At 46.1% G+C, this 20,848-nt stretch overlaps 1 protein-coding gene across 2 annotated transcripts; it reads left to right on the top strand.

Moving 5' to 3' along the window:
- Window positions 1-7,135: 7,135 nt before the first annotated feature.
- Window positions 7,136-20,239, top strand: LOC129381590 (uncharacterized). 2 transcript variants are annotated; one of them, XM_072285264.1, is made up of 5 exons: window positions 7,136-7,266; window positions 10,483-10,559; window positions 12,489-12,615; window positions 15,147-15,280; window positions 19,538-20,239. In XM_072285264.1, exons 1-5 carry the CDS (start codon window positions 7,175-7,177, stop codon window positions 19,732-19,734), a joined length of 627 nt encoding a protein of 208 aa, XP_072141365.1. In that variant the 5' UTR covers window positions 7,136-7,174; the 3' UTR covers window positions 19,735-20,239. The 2 variants fall into 2 exon arrangements, with proteins under 2 accessions (XP_072141365.1, XP_054920574.2); XM_055064599.2 differs by lacking the exon at window positions 19,538-20,239 and having other exon boundaries at window positions 15,147-16,946.
- The last annotated feature ends 609 nt before the right edge of the window (window positions 20,240-20,848 follow it).

The following is a 20,848-nucleotide window of genomic DNA, read 5'->3' as shown; positions in this document are numbered from 1 at the left end:
CAAGTTCGTCCCGCAGTAGCCGAGTCGCAGCGATCGGCGCGATGTGGGAGGAGCAGTGTGTTAGGAAACAAAGCGCCGTCAAAATTGGCGCTTTCCTGTTGTACCTCTGGAGCTCTCTGGAGCAATGTCGCGCGCCAGTTTTAGTTATGTTTTAATAAGGCGTACCCACCAGCGTCAGTGGCTTAGGAGCTTCGTAAACATTTTTTTCCTCCGCTTGCACAATTCGCTTGAAAGGAGAAGCTGCACGCTATCCAGGTCCATAGAAGGACGCCGCTTGCGCGGCCAGCGTCGTCAACCTCTTCATCGCTGCAAATTGTGCCAGCTGTTTATACGTGCAAGCTCAATAGTTGCTTGTTCTTCTGCAAAAGCAAGTAGTCATCCAGTAAGGAAGTTGTGGTTTGCATAGTAACAACGAAACTTGAGTGTACTTAACAGAACCGCCCCACCGAAGCCGCAAAAGAAGCACGCTTATACTTGCGGTGTTGTGGAGCGTTTCACTCACCGCATCGGAAAGCTGTCGTAACGTCTCAACTTTTAAACGCTAAATTATTGTGTACTTATTATATTATCAGATAATAATACGAAAATTCGAATATTTCACTAGTTTCCTTGTTTTTGTTTAACCATGCAGGCACGGATACTTCGTGAGAATGGGGCAACCTTTCGCATCGCTGCGACGGAAATCGCGCTGCCGCAAACGCATGCAAGAGCTGTCAGCGAAAATCACTCTGCGACGTGCGCGGCAGAACTATTTTTTCGCCCCAATCGCGCCATGTGAAACGGCCTTTAGTCGTGTGCAGGAGAAAGTCGCTGAGGATCGTGGAGCCCATTCAGTGTGCCAATGCTTTTCAAGGACCGTGGGCGGAGCCATCACCCGCTTTTGTCTTGGGCCTCACGTATGCCTTGGACTTACCCATCCGTAACAATTCAGCGGTCGCCTTTCCCTGTCCTCCTCTTCGATTGCTGTTTCTTTGTTCGCCTTTAGTTTCTTTCCTCTTATCTCCTCTCTTCCCAATCGTTCTGTATTTCTCAGGTGGCGTAGTTACACATGCTGTAGTGTGGCTAGTCTGGGGTATAATTAATCGAGTTACAGTACCAATGTACGGCTCGCGTATGCCTTGTTACATTACAAGTACTGCATGCAGCGTCCCCTAGTTGGACCCCGTGCTGGGAGGCTGCCATCGCTATTTAAACAAAATGCAAGGATACGGGAACCCCATCTTTTCCTTGACTACCTGATCCCCGCTTCCTGACTAACTGATTCTGAGTCACGCTTCTCCACAACTTGGAATGGAATGTTGTTACATTCCTAAAGAAAGGACCACATTCCAATAGCATTTACTTCAACGCAGCAACACGCCTCGTTTCCGCATGTCGATATGCTAGAACTAGTTTCAGAGGATTGATCGCATATTGATGCGAAAGCATCAAATAGCCCATTGACGAAAATAGACGGCGTCTGTAGCAGCGAAACGACACCTATATTCCCATTTGCTGCGGCGTCACGTCGCGTACGTGCCTAAATGCAGCAGAGCGGGTGAAGGGAACACCTGCTGCCGCGCTGGCGCGCCAGGTGTTGCGTGAGGGGAGAGGGCATCACCGCGATGCCACGTCACTCTCGTTCTCCGGTGCCTGCGTTCTCCGAGGTCAGGCTCTCGCCTGCGTCCTAAGTTCGCCTCGGTAATCGCTGGAAAAAATGTGAAGGTAAAAAAAAACAGAAAATATATCCGAAGGAAAAGGGTTCGAGATAATGACTTTCGAGAGTACTGCTCCAAGCTCCGAAGTTGACTGTCTTACCCAATGTGTTATGCTAGCGCCGCCTAGGTAACAGGCCTGTGCACTCAGCATTATGACACCAGGCTACTTGCACCTAAATTTTCATTGCCAAGCCCGGCATGACTAATGTGAGGACGTGAAAATCACTGCTGCTTACTCGATGGCGCGCACTTTAGATTCTATGGCAGTCAGGCGAGGTAACATGACGTCACGGAACGAAGTTCCTCGGTCTTGGGCTATCTCGGAGGCGTTGGCCAAGCGTCTTAATGCACTCGCCTTCCGGCGTGGAATTGATAACTCGAAGGACCACTCACCACAGCGTTCAACTGGGCACCACTGTTTTCGTATTCACAACTCACAAGAAGAGCTTAGGCGTTCTCGAATATTTAACGAATCACGATATCTAACGCGCATTTACACGGAAAGGCAGATTAGCCAGACAGCGCCAACCTTATACGACAGATATATGTCAAGTTGACAGAGACGTACTGATACTCCTCAAAACGTCTTAAGACACGTGTACATTTACTCGCCAGGCATAAACAAAACCGTGGAAACCACACGCAGACACTTTTGTGCCACATTGCTTAATTATAAGGGTATCCGTTGAACGCGAAGAAAGGTGTTCGATCTCTTTGGTTTTTTTATAATTGATAAAGAGATACTGGCGCGTGCGCTTGAATTTGGTGCCATAACGCCGGACGGAAAAATGTTCGACCCATGAGCCATCTATGGCTTTCGCCTTAATAACGGCATTTCATGTGAACGGTTTTTAACTGGGAGAGGGGGTTACACTACCTTTATCATTTGGTGGGATGACAGCGCGCGCTATCGGACGCTTATTCTAGCATTAAAATATAAGCACTTTAGCATCGAGGTAGTGGCGCACGCTATCGTCTCTTTATTTATTTTTTTCAGATGAGCCCTACGGTTACCTTCTAGTTTCCAAAGAGCTAAAAGCTTTATTTGTTCCCTTTCATCGTCAGCACTCACTGCGCATGCTCTATGATTCCACGTGCTTCTGTCACGAGAGAGACGCTAATGCTCCAGAGGCGCCGAAACAGCCATGACTGAAGAAAGTAACAGTGAAAACACGCCTCCTGCCTTTACTTTCGGCGACGAAGCAACGCCGAGCACAAGCCATGAGTTCTCCGAGGGCGCTTTGTGTACGTGCGACTATTGCGCTACGTGAGTCTCGCCTCTTGTAACAATTCTCGATGAATATTGTCCCCCGTAGGTATGACCCGGAACGCAGGCTTTGATAGCTATAGATTTGTTCTTACTTCAAAGCAGGCCTTTCACGGACAACTTCAGCCTGGGTAAGTGGGCGACGTTCTTAGCTTTCTCGCACGTCGATGCACGTGTCATGCGAAAATATCGTCACAGGAAGCAGAGCTGCGGCTGTTTATCGTTAAAGCCAAAATGAATGTTACTGCGGGAAGCAATGCTTTTATCGAAGAACACATTTGTCGCTCGTGTACGGTCATCGCATCGCACACCTTTTCCGGTGGCCCAGTGGCTACGGCTTTGCGCTGCCAGAGTTCGAGGTCTCCCCTAAAGTTTTCGGAGCAATGGCTAATCTTCCCTCACGCTGGAATGCCAAAACCCACCCGGGTCTACATGCCTGTTACAGAAATCCAGGCGGTGATGTGTAATTTCGCTTGTGTAAGGCCTTTCGAATGATACCCGCCGTGACTTTTCAAACGCATAGTTTTCTGATGGTCCCGTCTGAGCTACGTAAACGTCCTCCACAAAAACATGCGCAAAGATTCGGTAAGCGGGAGCCGCGGAGCTATCGAAAACGAAAGAAATCAGCTGTGGCCGACGTACCTTTAGAAACAGCCATCGCCACACGGCCCGTCAGGGCCCACTGCTTCACCTGACTTACCGCGCCGGCTTCTAGTGTCGGAGCGTTAACAAACTAGTGCATGGGCATGGCCCGCACACGACCTCGTTCCGTATTGCCGGCACTATAGGGACAAACGCATACAAAACGAGAGAAGAAACTACTCCTCCGTAGTATCTAGGCAACATCAGATATTCAAGGAGTAGAAGTCGCCAGATTTTGTCTCTCGCACCCGCTTTTACTCGCGCCTGCGCGCAGACGTCGGGCGATTCCTGAAATGTCATTTCGTGCTGGGTGACTGTCTCTGCCGACTGATGCGCCACCTGTGCGAGAGTTTGTCTAACGCCTAACCTAAAAACACTTCTTGACCGTTCACACGTGCCGCTCATCGCGCGGCTGTCACCTTGATGGTGTCTTCTTTTTATAGCTAAGGTGAAACTTATAAGTATATTTAGGTTCTATATCAGGATTTAAAGAGTAACCTTCGGCAACTTTTTTTTCACTGCCTCGGTAAAGAAGTCGCAAGTAAGAATGATTTGCAGTATACAACTGCAGAAGCACGTTCCTTCATTTCCGTATTTTTTTTCTGAGGCTTATGTCTCCAATTGCGCCTTGTTCATGCCCCTGTAACTCACTTTTTTTTGGAGACGCAGCTGCACGGGCCATACGTGAAGCAAACTCTAAAGAACACATCTTTTTTTTTTTTTTCACATGTGCTTAACTTCAACCGACTGCGTCCTTCTCTTCTCAAGTGTTCAAGATGAGTCTTCCCTCAGAGGCAACTGTCGGTTCTCTACGATTCTGTGAAAGCCATGTTGCTTGTAATTTTAATAATTGGAGATAGATTCCTAATGTCATGGATCGATGACTCGTCATTGATTGAAATCGCCGTCAGAATCCTAGTACCACCACGAAGTTTGCCAATCCAATCTGACGCGTAAGGAGTATCTCTTTTTATTACAGCTCTGCCTTGAATTAAAACATTAAAAATTTCACGCAGCCTCTTTTTCTGAGCCTCAGCCTATTTTATAGAACAATTAGATAAGAAGGTTTCGTGGAAGCCATTGGGTAATTATCGTTGCGATTCAGCTCCACTTGTTATTGACGCCACGACAAATGGAAACCAGCACATATAACAAACTAGAAAGCACTAACCAAACTATTAAAAGTGAACTAAAACCTAAGTACTAAACTAAACTGTACATAAAACTTTCGTGCAAATCAAGGAGGCCTTTCCACTACGGTCGATGGTCGCTCTCCACTCCACATGTTACGCCGGGTTCGCCCTATGCCAGCAAGCAAGTGAGCATTTGAATAAAATGAAACATGACATGCATCACATTCATTAACAAAAAAGCACTTCGCTTGTTCCAAATAGTGCTTTGACAAAACCTTCTTCAGATATTTCCCGCGTTACCTGGAAGCAAAGAGTAGGATACCGATACATATGTCTAATTCTAGGATTTGTGATGACTCCTTCGAAGACCTGTGGAACGCGATGAACAGCCAGAACGATGCCACGGACGTCACTGGTATGTACGGCATGGCCTTCGATCATCGATACCACTTGCGAAGACTCTTAACAATCCTCTAAGGAAAGAACGTTTACATAAGGCACCATAGCGGTGCATTTACTGCACAAAAGGACACACTTTACGAGCGTCACCGTGTCGGTTTCCGTATGAACACTCCTTATGCGAATTAACCGCATGGCTGATTGAGTAAGTTGGTGCGTCAAAGTCATACAGCGTGCAAGCCATTCTTCGACGACACAACTGAAAAGGACATTGTTTAGAAATGAGAGATAGAGAATTAGAAATTAGAGAAATAAAATAGAGATATCACAGCTCTGTAGAACTGCATGTGCTATAGCACCTAAGGCGACTAATTTTGGTTCATGAATTACCAACTTACAGAAATTTTGAACGTTTACGAGCGTTTTGCAAAACTCCTACCCACAACATATTATATTTCAGAGTGCTGCCTATTATATTGTGGCGACGAGCGACCACGTTGGCCGTTAAAGTCTCGGACTCTCGCAGGAGAGGAAGAACCGACACTCGATCTCTTAGCGTAGCATTCTTTTTAATAATCTCCTTTAATAACGCTAGCCCGTGCCGGAGCGTGTCAGCCGCTCGTGCCTCGTGTAGACGCGAGCGTCTATGTCATCTCTCGTGCGACGCCGATGCTGCTGCCGCTACAATATTATTTTAACCACTTCAGATATAATATTAGACGTTCTTTCCAGAACTGCGTTATCCTTTATATTGCTTCATTAGAATTGAAAGATTGATATAGTTCACCTTTTACAAATTCTTCCATATCGAAAAATTTTCGTAAGGACATTCATAGCCGAAACAAAACCTCGTCAGCTGCAGTCACTACATTTGAAGTGTTTCAATTAGGTGCAACAAGTCTCACCAAATTTAGTGGAATGGTTGCCGCGTATATCGTGTATTCAGACAGGAGCTTTACTATAACGAAAACGCGGCCTTTATGGTTAAGGCAAGGTAGGTTAGTGCAAAAGCTTGCATACGCAATTTTGCGTATTTTCCATTGGCCCCTTAGTATAGCCTGAAATATGCTTATTGCTGGAAATGTAGAGCCAAGATTTGACTGCGATTACAGACACAACGAAATCTGCAGGACGCTTTAGCTTCGCCTTTAAGAGTGAAACACGACAGCATTAAAAGTTCCCTGGCTGCTTCTCTCGCTTCCCGGTAACTGCATCTTATGTAACCGTAATGTTTACCGGTAAACGTTCGTGGCGAACGCTATGTACGAAAGCGAGCTTCCTGGTAGAAACGCGGCTAGTTGCGTGGGCCGCGGATTCTCGATGGCGAGCACCACCTTGATGGTTCTGCACGGAGCCGGGCACGTCACTGCCTGTGGTACAAGAGTGGTAGAAACGCTGTAAAATTGGTTTGTGGTTGAGTCCCCGCGTAAAAGAATGCTTTCTCGTTTATTAATATTACAATCTGATGCTATCATGTCTTTAGGTTGTGTGCGAGTCGTAATTTAGGATGCTTCTGACGCATTTTACTTTGAGAAATTCGTTAAGTTCAGTAACGCCTTTGCGCTACACTGAAGGCCTGTGTGGTTCGGTATGCGTAGTTCGGGAGGATTTTTGCTCACAAGACGATCGACGCAGGCGCCGGACGCAGACACCGCATTTTCTGCAACACGGGGCCGGTAACGCTATCGCGTTAAAAATGCGTAATCTCGCCTTCAGCATGGAGCACTGTGGTGTTCTATTCTGGTGTACTAAATGCAGCACATATTTTGGGGGAAATTCAACATTGCATAAATTCCGTCACGCACGTCTCTTTCGTCACATGTATTGAAGGCATATTTCCACAAAGAGCACCGCATACGGAAGCACTGAAGTCAGGTTGCCCTATCACTAAGCCTCAACTAAATCTTCGAGTTTTTTTCTTAGCACGAAATGTTGACGCTCGTTGAATTACCCTTGCACAGTGGCGACTTAACACCTCTGTTATTCACTCAGGCCAAACACGTGTCACTGAAAGCGAAATCACCAGTTCCCCGCCTATGGCGTCCAGCAGCAGCATCAATCACGCACAGCCCAGTACGAGCCGCGCTGGAATGGAGGAAGGATCGCCCATTCCGGAAACCATCGCTAGGTGAGCCCACGTTTTCAAATATTTCCTTGCACAAAGCTACTCACAGACGGTGCTTAATGCTGCCGGTGATGCAACTATGCCTCCATTGACGAAATTTTTCTATGGAAGAGAGCTCTGATGCGTGAAACGCGCACAATGTCAACCGTTATTCTAAGCACGCGGCATGGTGGAGGTGGTGCTAACATGCTTGTCATGCTCAGCACTCTTGCAGGATTGTGAAATGCGAACGTACTACCCCATATTCGTTTACAAAGATAATAAAGAGAAAAGCGTCCGTCTATAGAAAAAATTCAATTATAATATAGGGTTTTACGTGCCAAAGCCATTTTCTTATTATGAGGCACACCGTAGTAGAGCACTTCGTAAATTTCTACCACCTGGGGCATTTCGATGGGGGTGAAATCCGAAAACACTCGTGTACTTAGATTTAGGTGCACCTTAAAAAACCTCAGGTGGTGCAATTTTCTGGAGTTCCCCACTACGGCGTGCCTCGTAATCGGAAAGTGGTTTTGGCACGCAAAATCTCATAACTTATTTTAATTTTAAGGAATGATATTGATGTAATGATAAAGTCGTACAATGGCGACAGCATGACGACAATGACAGGCGCATTCTTAAGTCACGATGAGGGGTACAAAAAGGACGACGTGACAACGACGGTAAGACCACCGCGTGAAAAAGCGATAATGACGACGACCGCACCGCTAAGGCGGCATGATGACTATACGGTATGACAAGGAATGCGTGATAGTGTCTCTTTGGCGACGACGCAATGACAACGACGGCATAATCCCGACACGATGGCGACAGCTACCGCAGAATAACGAAAAAAAAGTTACCTCGACGCATCAAAGAGGGTGGTGTGACGGCATGACGACGATGGGGATTGCGACAATGAAGTGACAACTGTGGCGGCTGCTGTGAATCGCGGCCACACGTCACCCACGCGCTACCTCTCGTGATCTCCCATTTAGCGAGGCAGTCTCACCAGGCTTGGCTCCGTCTGCAATGTGCCACACGAGACAGATTGTCCGCGCCAGCCAATATACCGCGGAATGAAAACACGTATGGAGCTGCACTGCCGTGACAAGTACAAGCCATGACGATACCCAGGATGCTTCATCTACTTTGGGCGCCTACACAACGCGTACTTTACCGCTTGTTAATTTTTCATCGAATATGTTTACTCTTAGACACGATCGATATAATAGGCTTTAATATATGTACGTTTGTTCTCACCTAAAAGGGGTCTTTTTGACAGCGAGCTAGAGCTTTGAAATCGGAGGCTTTCTTAGGTCAAGACGCGTCGATGCATGGGCGGAGCGAAAGTATTCCATGTTCAGCGCAAAGTGCGCTGTTTAGCGCCTAGTATAAGATTTTTCAAAACATGAAGCGAACATACTTACAGAAGCAAATACGTTTCGTTTATGTATGCAGACTGCATTGCACACCCGCCACGGCATGATATATAGCCGTTGAAGTCCCGGGTTCAATCTCAGGTGGGACCGTGGAATTTTGACGAAAGCACACTTCAAAAAGGCCTCTGTTCCCTTGAATTTGCGTGCTCGTGGCAGAACCTATGGTTGTGAAATTTTATGCTCAAATTACTATGGTGGCATGCGTTTTATAGAGCTGTGGTTCTTGCACAAGAAACCTCAGAATTAGTCTTATCTTCTGTGAACACTTGCTGTGCCGGACCGTGTTTTCAAGACAACTTGTCAAAGTGTACCACAATGCTGTAAATTGGCAATTAAAACAAAAAGGTGCGACCTAGATGTACTGTCTGCACAATGCTTTTTCTTAAAAAGTAACCGCGGTGCATGAAAAGCCACAACTTGGTTTAAAACGCTCGCCCTTCTTGTTTGCATGTGTTGCTTAAGCGCAACAAATACGCAATAAAAGAAAACACATTTTTCCCGCTTGGAGTTTCATGGCCAATGAAGGTATTTGTTTATGTCTTTAATGTTTTTTTTGCAACTTAAATTCATATTACTGGTTTCTAAATCTTTTCTTTCAAAAGAGGGAACGGGAGCGACTTTATACTACAGCGATAAATAAATGAAATGTCATGGTCTTCTAGGGTACCCTTTACCATTTGTGAGCAAATGCATTTGCTCCTCGTATTTTAGCTATTTTCTTGCTAAGAATTGCATCACTCTTAGGATATTTTTCATGACGCTCTCACGATAAACTACATCCTTCAATTACTTGTTAGATTGGCTCAAGCGAGTGCCGTAGAAGCAAACTTAAGATCTCTTGAATACGAATATTTATGAACTCCATTCTAGTTCATCATTATTTCTTTCGAACTCGTCATTTTGTTGGCAAGTAATCAAAAGACCAACCGACCGACCGACCGACTGCCCTTTCTTGTGCCGTCTGGATTGCCTGTAGTTGTGTATGGAACGATTGGCTCCCGAGTGCCTCTTCCCAGTCGGCTTCTCTGGATAGAGGGCCGTGAGGTAACGCGGGGCGTTGATACAGCCTGTGCGCTAAGGAACAATAAATCTCATTACAGTCCGGGCAGCTTGAATCGACGTCTGCGGAGATACGGCTGAAAAAGGCCCGCGAGGGGAATGAGCCTATCCGGAGCATTCTAAGTGAGAATGACTGACACCTGTCCAACTTCGGGTGAAGAACAGGATAGGCCCTTATACTAAGCCGATAGTCAGATTATTTTATGAAAAGTAAGGAGTGGATCGTTCTGCTGGATTTCATCCTGTCCCCATACTGCCTGCATGACGCCGCGGCGCGTTAGATCTCGCGCACGGTCATGGGCAAGCTCGGATCTGCACAGTGTCATTGTTATACTTCAACCTGTTTTATTGATGCAAAAACATGTTACATGCTCTAAAAGATTTTATTCCGAAATGATTGTTGGGATTCTGTCACTGTAGCAAGTGGAGCAAGAATTTTATATAGCCAACTACATACGACACGTTATAAGTACTTTAACACTTAAACTGACAGTATTCGTGCAAGTGAATGCGCCGTTTCGTCTATGGTGGATGAGTGCTCAGCGCCATGTATTGACCCGGGTGTGCCATTCGTCGTGTGTCAGCCAGTATAGTCGGTACTTAATCAGAACGAACCATTGTGAGCAGCGCGTTTACAAAACACGACTTTGCTTTTTCCGTACTTTGCTTAAGGAAAGCATAATTTGACCTTTTTTTGTCACAACTAGTAACTGTCTAATCAATACTTTATTATTTGTAGGATTTCCGACGACGCCTCGCGTTACCAGGGGAATAGGCAGCACATGCCTATGACCGACGATACTTGCAACGTCGACGGTACGTAGGTGATTGTCCCTCGCCCTTACCACAAACATGGCAGATAGCCCCTAAGGTTACCGTGGTAGTGGTACATATATTGCGTATAAAGATGCACTTTACCAGCGCGGCCAAAATGGTTTCCGCATGAGCCAGCTTATAACTGTCCTTACTAAGAACTTTGTGCTCTTCTGAATATATGCAAATTCGTACGTACCCTATGAAGTAGAAGTTTTTGAATGAATTTGTTGTATCCGTGGGCTTATAAAGCACGCTCCTAGATGATAAGGGCAGAAGCCGAGACTGGACATTCGATGCAGTGATTAATTCACTCGTAAATAGAATCATCGTTCGACCATTGGTCGAAAATTTTGTTTGCACAGCAGAATTACCGTGGGTTTGACCTTCTAGCATCGTGATAATGTTTGCCTTAAACAGATAAAGCTGGTTCCCAAAGCAAGTGCTTGATGCGAATGCCGTGTGTGATATTGTAATGCTTTGCAAACGCGAAAATCTACGCCATGCTGAAACACAGGCCTTCCAATCTGAACGTTCTTTTTTGTAAAGTGATTACCTTTTCTTGGATACGTCAAGCATTATTCGTTCTGCCAGTACCTGCGCAACTTCTTTCGCAGGCCTGACGAACGTTGTGACATTACCGGCGCTACTTGTAAAGTAGAGATTTCCAGACAATCAAAAAAGAATTCCTTAAACACGCCTATGCTATCACACTGTAATTCTATTGAAGTCAAAAATGAAAGCGATATCATTAGTTCCTCTTGTTGGGAATCCGCGCTCAACGTTTCCAGTAGCGTACTATCAGAGGTACAGACGCTAAGGCATGTGGGTGTAGTAATGCCGTAAACATTCTTAGCCAACTCCCCCCCGCCCCCTTCATATTGTGAGTAAAGGTGCATTCAAAAATACGACGTGTTCCTGCAGTTTTATTCCTAACTCCAGTAGCGTCGATGGTCATCCTGAGGAGGGTTTTGCCGTAACATCCGCCTTATAATTCGCTCCCGTGTTCCTTTCAGTTTCATGCAATTTCTGCGCCGTTATATAGAAGATGGGCACCTAGCTACAATAATTTCAGCGTTATCCACGCAATCCACATTTGTAACGTACTTGGGGGCTTTCCGTTGAATAGTTTAGTGATATTGCCCCGTGAATTAACACTGCCGCATTTCTTTCCAAGCTAATGGACTGTTTGCGATATGGCTACTACAGATGCGCATTGAGCAATCTTTTTGAAAGTTGCCCTATATTCTATTGATGGCCTACACAGGAACACTGGGGAGAACAGCAGTTTTAGTGCCCGTAATGAGCTGGAAAACCTGAAGTGCTTACAGACAATGGTTATGAATTTCAGCTACAGGAGTCACCAAATGGGGTTCAGATAACGAGTTTCCGAAAGGCGAGTACGTACTTCGAGGGCGCACCTATGTGTCATAGAAGGGCAATAAATTAAGGCCATACGTCAAACCGGTACAAACTAACATTCCGTACAAACTAACAATCCTTCTACTCGTAATAGACGAATTATAAGCAACAAATTCGTCAGGCATCTAATGTGCTTATTACTGGATAACACAGCAAATATATTGGGTCAAGGGTTTCACGCACAAGAGTCCGACATGTCGTTTTTCACTTCAAGCGCTGTCGTGTACATGTTCTGCCCGCGGCTTGAGACAAAACGTGATAATATTCACAAGAATGCAACACTGGACAATCTTGATCGTGCTCGGCTTCCCCATTGCCACGATGTTCTTGCATGCGTTCAAGACATAATTGCAGAAAGAAAAAAGCACCGCGTACGGAAGCACCCAAGTAAACTTTCTCTACCACTAAAGGTTCCTTGCCTTGCACAATAAGCATGAAATATCAATTTCCCATGAATTACCCTTGCACTACGACGAATGAACTCCTTTACAATAGATTTATGTCCAACAGGTGTCACTGACAATGGCAGCACGAGTTGCGAGAAGCAGGGGTCCATCAGGAGCATGGATAAGGCAACGTCAAGCACATGTCGCGCTAGCATGGAGGAACCATCGGCCAATCTTGAAGACGGCGGCACGTAAGTTGACATTTTGAAATTTCCATTAAAAAGCAACTCAGATACTGCAGGTATGGCTACCCGTGTAACAAGATGTCCCTACTCGGTAATTTCTCCTTGGGAGGAGAAATGACTGTCGGAGGGGAATTCCCCCTCGCCTGATGTCTGAAACAGGTACGGCAACCGCAGTTTAGAGCATTCCGCTGGCGAACCAGGCGTTAACAAACTTCATGGTTCCAGCAGAGCGACCGAACACCAGAGGGTAGTGTACGCACCCCATGCCGCAACCACGAAGCTACACAAGGTCGCCCGATTTTCCATCCTGTTAACACGCCGCAATGTTGGGTGCACTTGCAGGTTTGTAACCTGCTTACTCACTCCCCATTATCAAATATGTAGATTGTGAAGGAGAGACGATCATCGGAGCCGAGGCTCGTGAAATGAGTGTTTTCCTGTAAAATTCCTGTTAGAATTACGCTGGTATTGACGCACTTGCGCGAGGGATAAATGGGGCGATGACTTAAATGACATATATCAACTGCTGTTCAGACAATATGGCGTCGGCGTAAACGAAAACCATGACTCTACGCCAGTTGACTCTACTACCTAAATACATTGGAAAAGTGAAATGAATGTGCTTGGCAACACACTGTACTAGTATTGAAGCTTGTGGCATTTAAAAAAATGTGATAATATTTTCACTGAAGCAGTTTCATTTTAGATTCGTGAAATATTTAAAAAAAACGCGGAGAAACACATGTAACAAAATTACATCTTTATAACTCAATGAAAACAGCGCCACCATTAAATTAACTAAACCAAATAACACATTTAAAGCGCTCAGAATTCATGTGTTACACAGAGTTCTGAAATATTGTTATATAGGTAGATCATTGGCCCGTCCTCGGACACATGGCGTCGGTTTCAAACAAATTGCAAAGGAATATCAAGAAAGTTGTTCGCTTAGGATGCTCCAACTGATGCAGCTAATGGAACTGCGATATGTATTATTTTTTCATGTAGGTAACTTTGTAAATTCTAAGTTTCTATTTCTTTTTAAACCTAGTGATTTTATAATTTTCCCACTTGCAAGCTCGAATAAATGTTGCGACGGATAATTTGCCGGGATTTACCTGGCTCTATCAAACGAAATTTGATTGTTCGATAGTTCTAATTTCTTCAATAAATATTCCGGTCTTCATGCCGGCCAAGATGGCATGATTAGAAACGATGTACAAGGTAAAAAAAATTATGGGGTTTTACGTGCCAAAATCACTTTCTGATTATGAGGCATGCCGTAGTGGAGGACTCCGGAAATTTCGACCACCTGGGGTTCTTTAACGTGCACCTAAATCTAAGTACACGGGTGTTTTCGCATTTCGCCCCCATCGAAATGCGGCCGCCGTGGCCGGGATTCGATCCCGCGACCTCGTGCTCAGCAGCCTAACACCATGGCCACTGAGCAACCGCGGCGAGTAATGTACAAGGTAACACCACACGACTCGAACCAAACCAGAATATTACATGAGTCATGTAAACAACCGCCACAAGAATAAATAAAACTATACAAGCAAAAAGCCATTATCGCAAGAGTAGCGACGAATGTTCATCTAGTGCCTAGCATAGACATTTCAAACGAGCAAAAAGGTGTAGAAAAGACATACGCCATATGCACTGTCTTCTACTGCCCCTTGTATATTTTAGACTAAAATGTTGAAAACGTGTCGTACCAGCAACGCCTTAACTCAATGCTTGCAGTGTTTATTACCTTACCGAGAAAAACAAATGAAAATACTAACTTCTTCGGTTGCATATTTCAGCCATTGTACAAAAATACACTGAAGTATTTGACGTATCTGCGGTTGCTACGTATGGGGGGAAATGATAGTGTTATGCCTTCGGGAGGAACGGTGTGCAGTTCGAATGCGAGTAAAAAATAAATGACTCCATGCAAACATTACAGGAACTCTTGAACCCAGAAGTTTGTCATTGTATTGAATATGAAGGACTTGAGATAATACGTATGATGTCTGACGGGGGGTCATTCCACCTACACTTGCCAGAATTAAAGCAAATATTGCGCCATTTCCATTATCTTAAAGCGAGAGCCTCTAGTGGCTAATTGCAATGGCACATAACGGCAAAAAAGCCGCTCTAGTGCAGTGAAAGAAAAATATCATCGTGTTTAGATCGGCTAAGTTCCTAATCTAACCACCCTTACCAGACATTTCTTCTCCGTTCGAGTAGCAAGAAATACGAAAACTACGCTTTACCTAATACATTATGTATACCCGATGTGAGACAGGTACGGGTCTTTATTATTTCCAAATTTATCGACACACACCATCAAAGGCAACAGTGTTCAATTTACGTCAAACAAGTGCTCTAATCGAGCGCCAGTATTAAATGCTGCAAGATAGCGATATGTTCAGAAAGTCGCGTTATCGTTAACGCACGATTTAGTTTGTCAGCCCCTGAACTGGCAAGATGTGTCTTTGTCCTCCTCTAACAAGAGTAGGCCGTTTTGAACTTCTTTGTCCGTGTCATTGCAGGAATGCTCCTGGAACCGGAAGCAGGGAAGAGCGAGAGTTGTGCAGTGTCTGTGGCAACGTTTCGAGCAGACGGGATGCCTTACACGAGCACGCCAAGGAATGCACAGATGACACAGCCCACATTTGCAAAGCATGTGAGCAATCATCTGTGAAGATGTCCAAGTGTGCAGACAACCTTACCGGCAAAAAACACAAATGTCAAACATGTGGTAAACAGTTCCACCGGGAAGATTACCTAAATGAACATTACCGCACGCACACGGACGAGAGACCCTACAAATGCGAAATATGTGATAAATCCTTCCGGCAGGCTAATCATCTACATAACCATAAGCGCACGCATACAAGCGAGAAACCCCACAAATGCGAAATATGCGAAAAATCGTTCCGGCGGTCTGGTCATCTGGAAGACCACAAGCGCACGCACACAGGTGAGAAACCCTACATTTGCAAAACATGCGGTAAATCTTTCAGGCAGGCGGCGCATCTCCGTAAACATGAGCACACTCACGCAGAGGTCAAGCGTCATGTCTGCCAAAGATGTGCGGAATCATTCAAAAACAAGTATATTCTCAAGAGACACGTAGACTCACAATGTGGGAAGAGCGCTTTCGGTTGCGAAATCTGTGATAGTTCCTTTCAGAATATTTCAAATCTTGTTCGTCACCGCCGGACAAAGCACGCGGATAAAACACCGTATGAGTGTACGCAATGTAGATGTCGTTTTCCAGACAAAGAAACACGCGATAGGCATGTGTGCCAGAAGGAATGCAAGATGTGAGCGATGCCATCTGGATTTTTGAAATTGCGCAACAAGACCATCGCCACTAGGATTTGGGATGCTCAAATGTCAAGAAATACTGCAGGTCCTGGCCAGCACTCACTGTTTCAGGAACAATGTTGTTGGTGAACGTTGCTTTATCAAACTGACTTCAAGACAAACCCTAATGGGCTGCAAGATTGTATTTTGTGCAACTACAGTGCTTAAATGTCCACAAAAGATCCTTGACTCCCATTTGGTTAGAGAAACTTCTGTGCAGTTCTTTTGACAGTGTACCGACAAGCACACTTCAATCAACCATATTCGTGGTGTTTTTGCATCGTAAACAGAATGGGATATATCTCATTGCGAAGCATGTGAGAAAGGAGGCGCTGTATACTTCTAAACTAAGAAGTGATTTCTGCCATTATATGGTGTCCAAAGGCGAAGCACTTGCAGATGCTTTTACGACAAAGCCTAACTACATCTCAAGCGTATGAAAACTATTCGCTTGAAAGTTTGTTCAATGCATTTACTGTTTTTTGGAGTGTGTATTCATACCGCAAATGTTTGTTCTATAGCGCAAAATAAGCCGATGATGGTAGTGAGAAAGTACTAGATTCAATTCATTTGGAACTTCACTATACTACACGGTCTCCGAATAGGAAAAATTTTATGTTTTGTAGTGGCGGAACTTTTGAAATTTGATGGAAAGTTTTTACCCACTCGGAAGTCGACTGTTTTGACTCGGACTGCTCTCTAGTTGCAGCTCTAAAACCTTTTTAGCTTGACGTTACAAAAGTTATTGTGCAAAAATGACAAGAAAAGTTTGACATGAAACGTAAGTTTTCATATATGTTTACACGCTTGCTTGTATATATTTTTCCTGTGAACGCGTTTCACCGGCTAAGAAATGTTATGTTACAGCTCAGCGCATGATGCGCCTACGTGTATCAGAACCGCCTCGATCTTTCTTACCAATTATACATTTTTTTCTATGCTGTAGTCGAACCTTTCGCAATAAAACTGCATGCTCAATACCAATATAAATATGCATTCTTGAAGGCTTGCAAGCTCCGATTACGCTACAATTTACAGCGAATCATGCATTAATATCCGTCAATCGTTAGCCGTAAATTACTTATTGAAGCATCGATGTTCACGATCGCAACTATCTTTCTGCTCGAGTGTAACTCGTGTTGTGCGTTTCCGTTCCATATTAAAAGAGTTAGTTGCGTGACTCAAGGTCCTTGCTAGTGTACTGCTCACCATCACTACAACGTGGCATCTCGTAGAGGTACCTCTCACAGGATACACCCAGCAAGCCATGAAAACAGCGTAAACATTGTCATCGGCCAGCGAGTTTGCCACAACCTATGACTACCACCTGAGTATGCTCGTCTGGCCGAGAATACTAGGAAGGCCATGGCCCAGTCAGCAGTCTTAATGACAATCCTTGCGTCGCCAGCAATGATCGCGCTGCAACAGAAAATGGATCCAGCGTTCTTCCACAGACAATCGTTTAAGATGCGGAAAGCTGGCTGGAAACCAAAGCATAAATCACCAGATCGAACAATTGAAAGTGCGGCCAGCTGCGTCATGACAATTTTTCATTAAAAGACGCCGCAAGGACGTGGTTTGAAAAGCGAGACGCCGGCATAAGAACGTGGGAGCTGCTTTGGAGGAGATTCCTACAAACGTTCACGAGTGCCGTGCGCAAGGTGCTGGTCAAAACTATAATATAAACTTGGGCGCAGCTACCGAATGAGCAAATCGCGATCTTCACTGAAGATATGAACCGTCTGTTAAGCACGCCGACCCAGACATGTCGGAGGAGAAAGCGAGTTTCCTCATGCGCGGTTTGAGGCAAGAGATTTACGCCGGACTGATTCGCAAACCGGCCAAGACTGTCGCGAAATTTCTGACAGAAGCCATATTGACAAGACGCTGGAAATGCGCACTGGGCAACATAGCCGCTTAGTGCTGTCGCTGAAGTGAAGAATGTGGGCACTAGGCTCCGACAAGATCTTAAAACACCTCGGAGACGTTGCACGCGAATAATTGCGTAACATATTCTGTTCGACGCTGCCTCAAGTAGCTTTAATTGCGGACGTCGTCTGCGGGAATATCCAGCAGTCATTGAGTCCCTGGGTATTCGCATTTCAAGCAGGAAGTGATGACCTACGTCGCTGTCATCCGCCGTCGACGTGCCCCTCCACGCCCGCACCAGAGTGCTGGAACTCTAATTCCGTCGCCATTTGCCGCCACCAACCCTGCCGCCCATCAGCTCACTCAACTCCCCGAGGAAGACACACGTATGGTGTGCACCCGACCACCGCCTGCTGTCACGGCGAAAATGCAGGCCGCGTCTACTGTCGATAACCATACCGTGGGATGGTACTACCATGTCTTGCGCGCTAATCTCCACGTCTATAGCGAGGCGAGAGACCACGTTAAATTCCCGACTACTTGACTGCAACTCGGGAGAGAGCCAGGCGACTTTCCCGATCACCCTGGCCGCGGCACTACCTCTCACTGCGGTGCCCATAGTACACTGACCCAATACATGGGCAGTATTTTCATGAACCGACATTCGGCAGATTGCACGACGTAGCAACGGCACGCTGCAATTACGACGAACGTCCGATGAAAAACACGCCGCCCACAGAGGATGCGACGTAGTTGCGAGGCAATGCGATCGAGACTTCATTTGACGCTACGAAATAACTAACGCAGCGATAGTAACTAGCAACCTCGAAGTGATCCTCGATTGTCACTCAGTCGCCGCTTTAGTGGACATAGGAGCCGACCACTCCATCATGAGTGAATCGTTCACCGTGCAGTCGGCGCAAGCTATAATTACATGGCAAGGCCTCCGAATCCCGGCAGCTGGAGGTCAGCTGATAATGCCGGCATTCAATGGTACCGCACTTCAACACAGAAGAAAATCGACGTCGCCACCTTACTGCAGCGTGCCAAAGAAGCACAACCTGCTTGCCTAACCACCAAGAACTAGCCTAGGACGGACAGGCGAAGCTACAGTCTTCGACGAAGTTATGAGGAGCACCAGCCCAGCGATCGTGTTTGGGCTTGGATCCCAACACAAAGCCGTGGACCGAGTGAGAAAGCTATGAAGCGGTAGCATGTATAAGAACATTCTCGATCCTACTCACTGATTGCATCAGTCGCCTATGTTTTAGTGCGAGCTTTTGTGATTAGATTGCATGCGTGACGCGAATAGTGTTGTACAATTTGGAAGCCACACGAGCACATGTCATTACGCTGGAATCTTCAACTAATCCTTTATAAATAGCCTACGCACTTGAGACGCAAATCAGGTTTACGACGATCGACACCTGTGCTTGGCACTAGCATATTGCATGGGTGGGGCTTCTTTAGTGGACACATGTTTCCCCAATAAGGAATTGATTCCCTGACTCACGCTTATTGCTACCGTGTTCCTCAGCCTACCTATAACGCGACAATACCGAGGAATAACGATTATCATGGCGTAAATTTTGTTTATTCGGAGTTTCTAGGCTATGACGCCTTGCCAGACATACCAGATTGGCTCGTTCTTGGGGACTCTCGTTGGCATGCCAAGACCCTAACTTTGGTCTGTCTTTTTCAGCGCGTAGACGGCGCATGCCAACCGCTTCGGGGTCGGTCGACTCACGCTTCGCCTGCCTCTGCTTGCGGTGCTGCTCAGCCCACCTCGCTTGGCGCTCAGAGCGCTCACGGAGCCCAGAGCAACAGCCAGGGGATACGAACCCAGCGCGCCTCCTTGTACATCACCCCGCCGCCGCGCGCTCCTCCTCTCTACCTTGAAGCGCCCTCCTCTACCTGCGCTCCGTTCCCTCTTGCAGTCCCCGACTTGACCTCACTGATTTCATAGATTGGACTTGTGCGCATGCGCGTAAGAACCTCTCACCCAGGTGGAAGGCATCTGCATTAAGTCGTAGTGCTCCAATTGTAGATGTACTACCTGCGTCAAATTAAACGCGAATGGCGGCGCGCATTTGCGCTTTTATTTCGAATCGAAAAAGCAAACGTCAAACAAAACAGAAGCGTCAGTATTGCAGTATAGGGCGAACGTCATCGCGCAGTTCGGTGCAACTGGATGTGCGCATCTGGCAATGGTGGTGACTGGCCGATGGCGAGCACTATACCTACAGGCATGCTTGGAACGCGCCGTCCACTGACCGCGTCTCATTTGACGCCCATAGTACAATATTTTAACGCATTATTGCAAAAGAGAAAATTGGACACGGAATCAAATGCAACGAGATGCGTAACCAGGTTTCGTTTAGTTTGCTACATTACACATGGAGATGTAGAAAGCATGTTCAATAAAGTAATAAAGAAGGAAACAAAAACTTTTCCTTTCCACTTTCGGCTCTATGGAAACTGGACGTGACGCCGTAACCCCGTAGACGTATGATAAGATGTCAACGTTTGAGGTCAACTGGAAGCGGACATCGCTACTCTGCCCGGTGGGTGGTGAGATCCTTACTTGCTCATCCGCGAAACGGCTCGAGTGCCCGCTCTTACGTAATTCATTTTCTGTATGGTTTCGCCGCCTACTCTCAGCGTCCACAGCAACGTGGAGAACTGCGTGAAATTTCTCGCACCTTAGCTTCAACTCAGCGGAGACTCCAATGACTTTGCCGATCGCCGTCATCGGGGCACTGCCCCTCACTGCGGCGCCCACAGTACACTGGGCCGATGCGTGGACGGTATCTGAGCCCATATCCGGTAAAGTAAAAGCGAGAACCGATGGATGTGGGACGTCGCAGTTCACTGAAATGCCGAAGACCCTCCACCGCCGGCGCCAGATCAGTCTCCACGACTGAACGACGACACGCTGCCATTTCGACGAAGCTCCGAACCAAAAACCACGTAGAATAACTGAAGACACGACTTAACAGCGGGACAAAACAGT

This window comes from Dermacentor andersoni, chromosome 11, assembly GCF_023375885.2.
Source record: "Dermacentor andersoni chromosome 11, qqDerAnde1_hic_scaffold, whole genome shotgun sequence".
Lineage (NCBI taxonomy): Eukaryota > Metazoa > Arthropoda > Arachnida > Ixodida > Ixodidae > Dermacentor > Dermacentor andersoni.
This window is presented reverse-complemented; position numbering and strand designations above follow the sequence as displayed.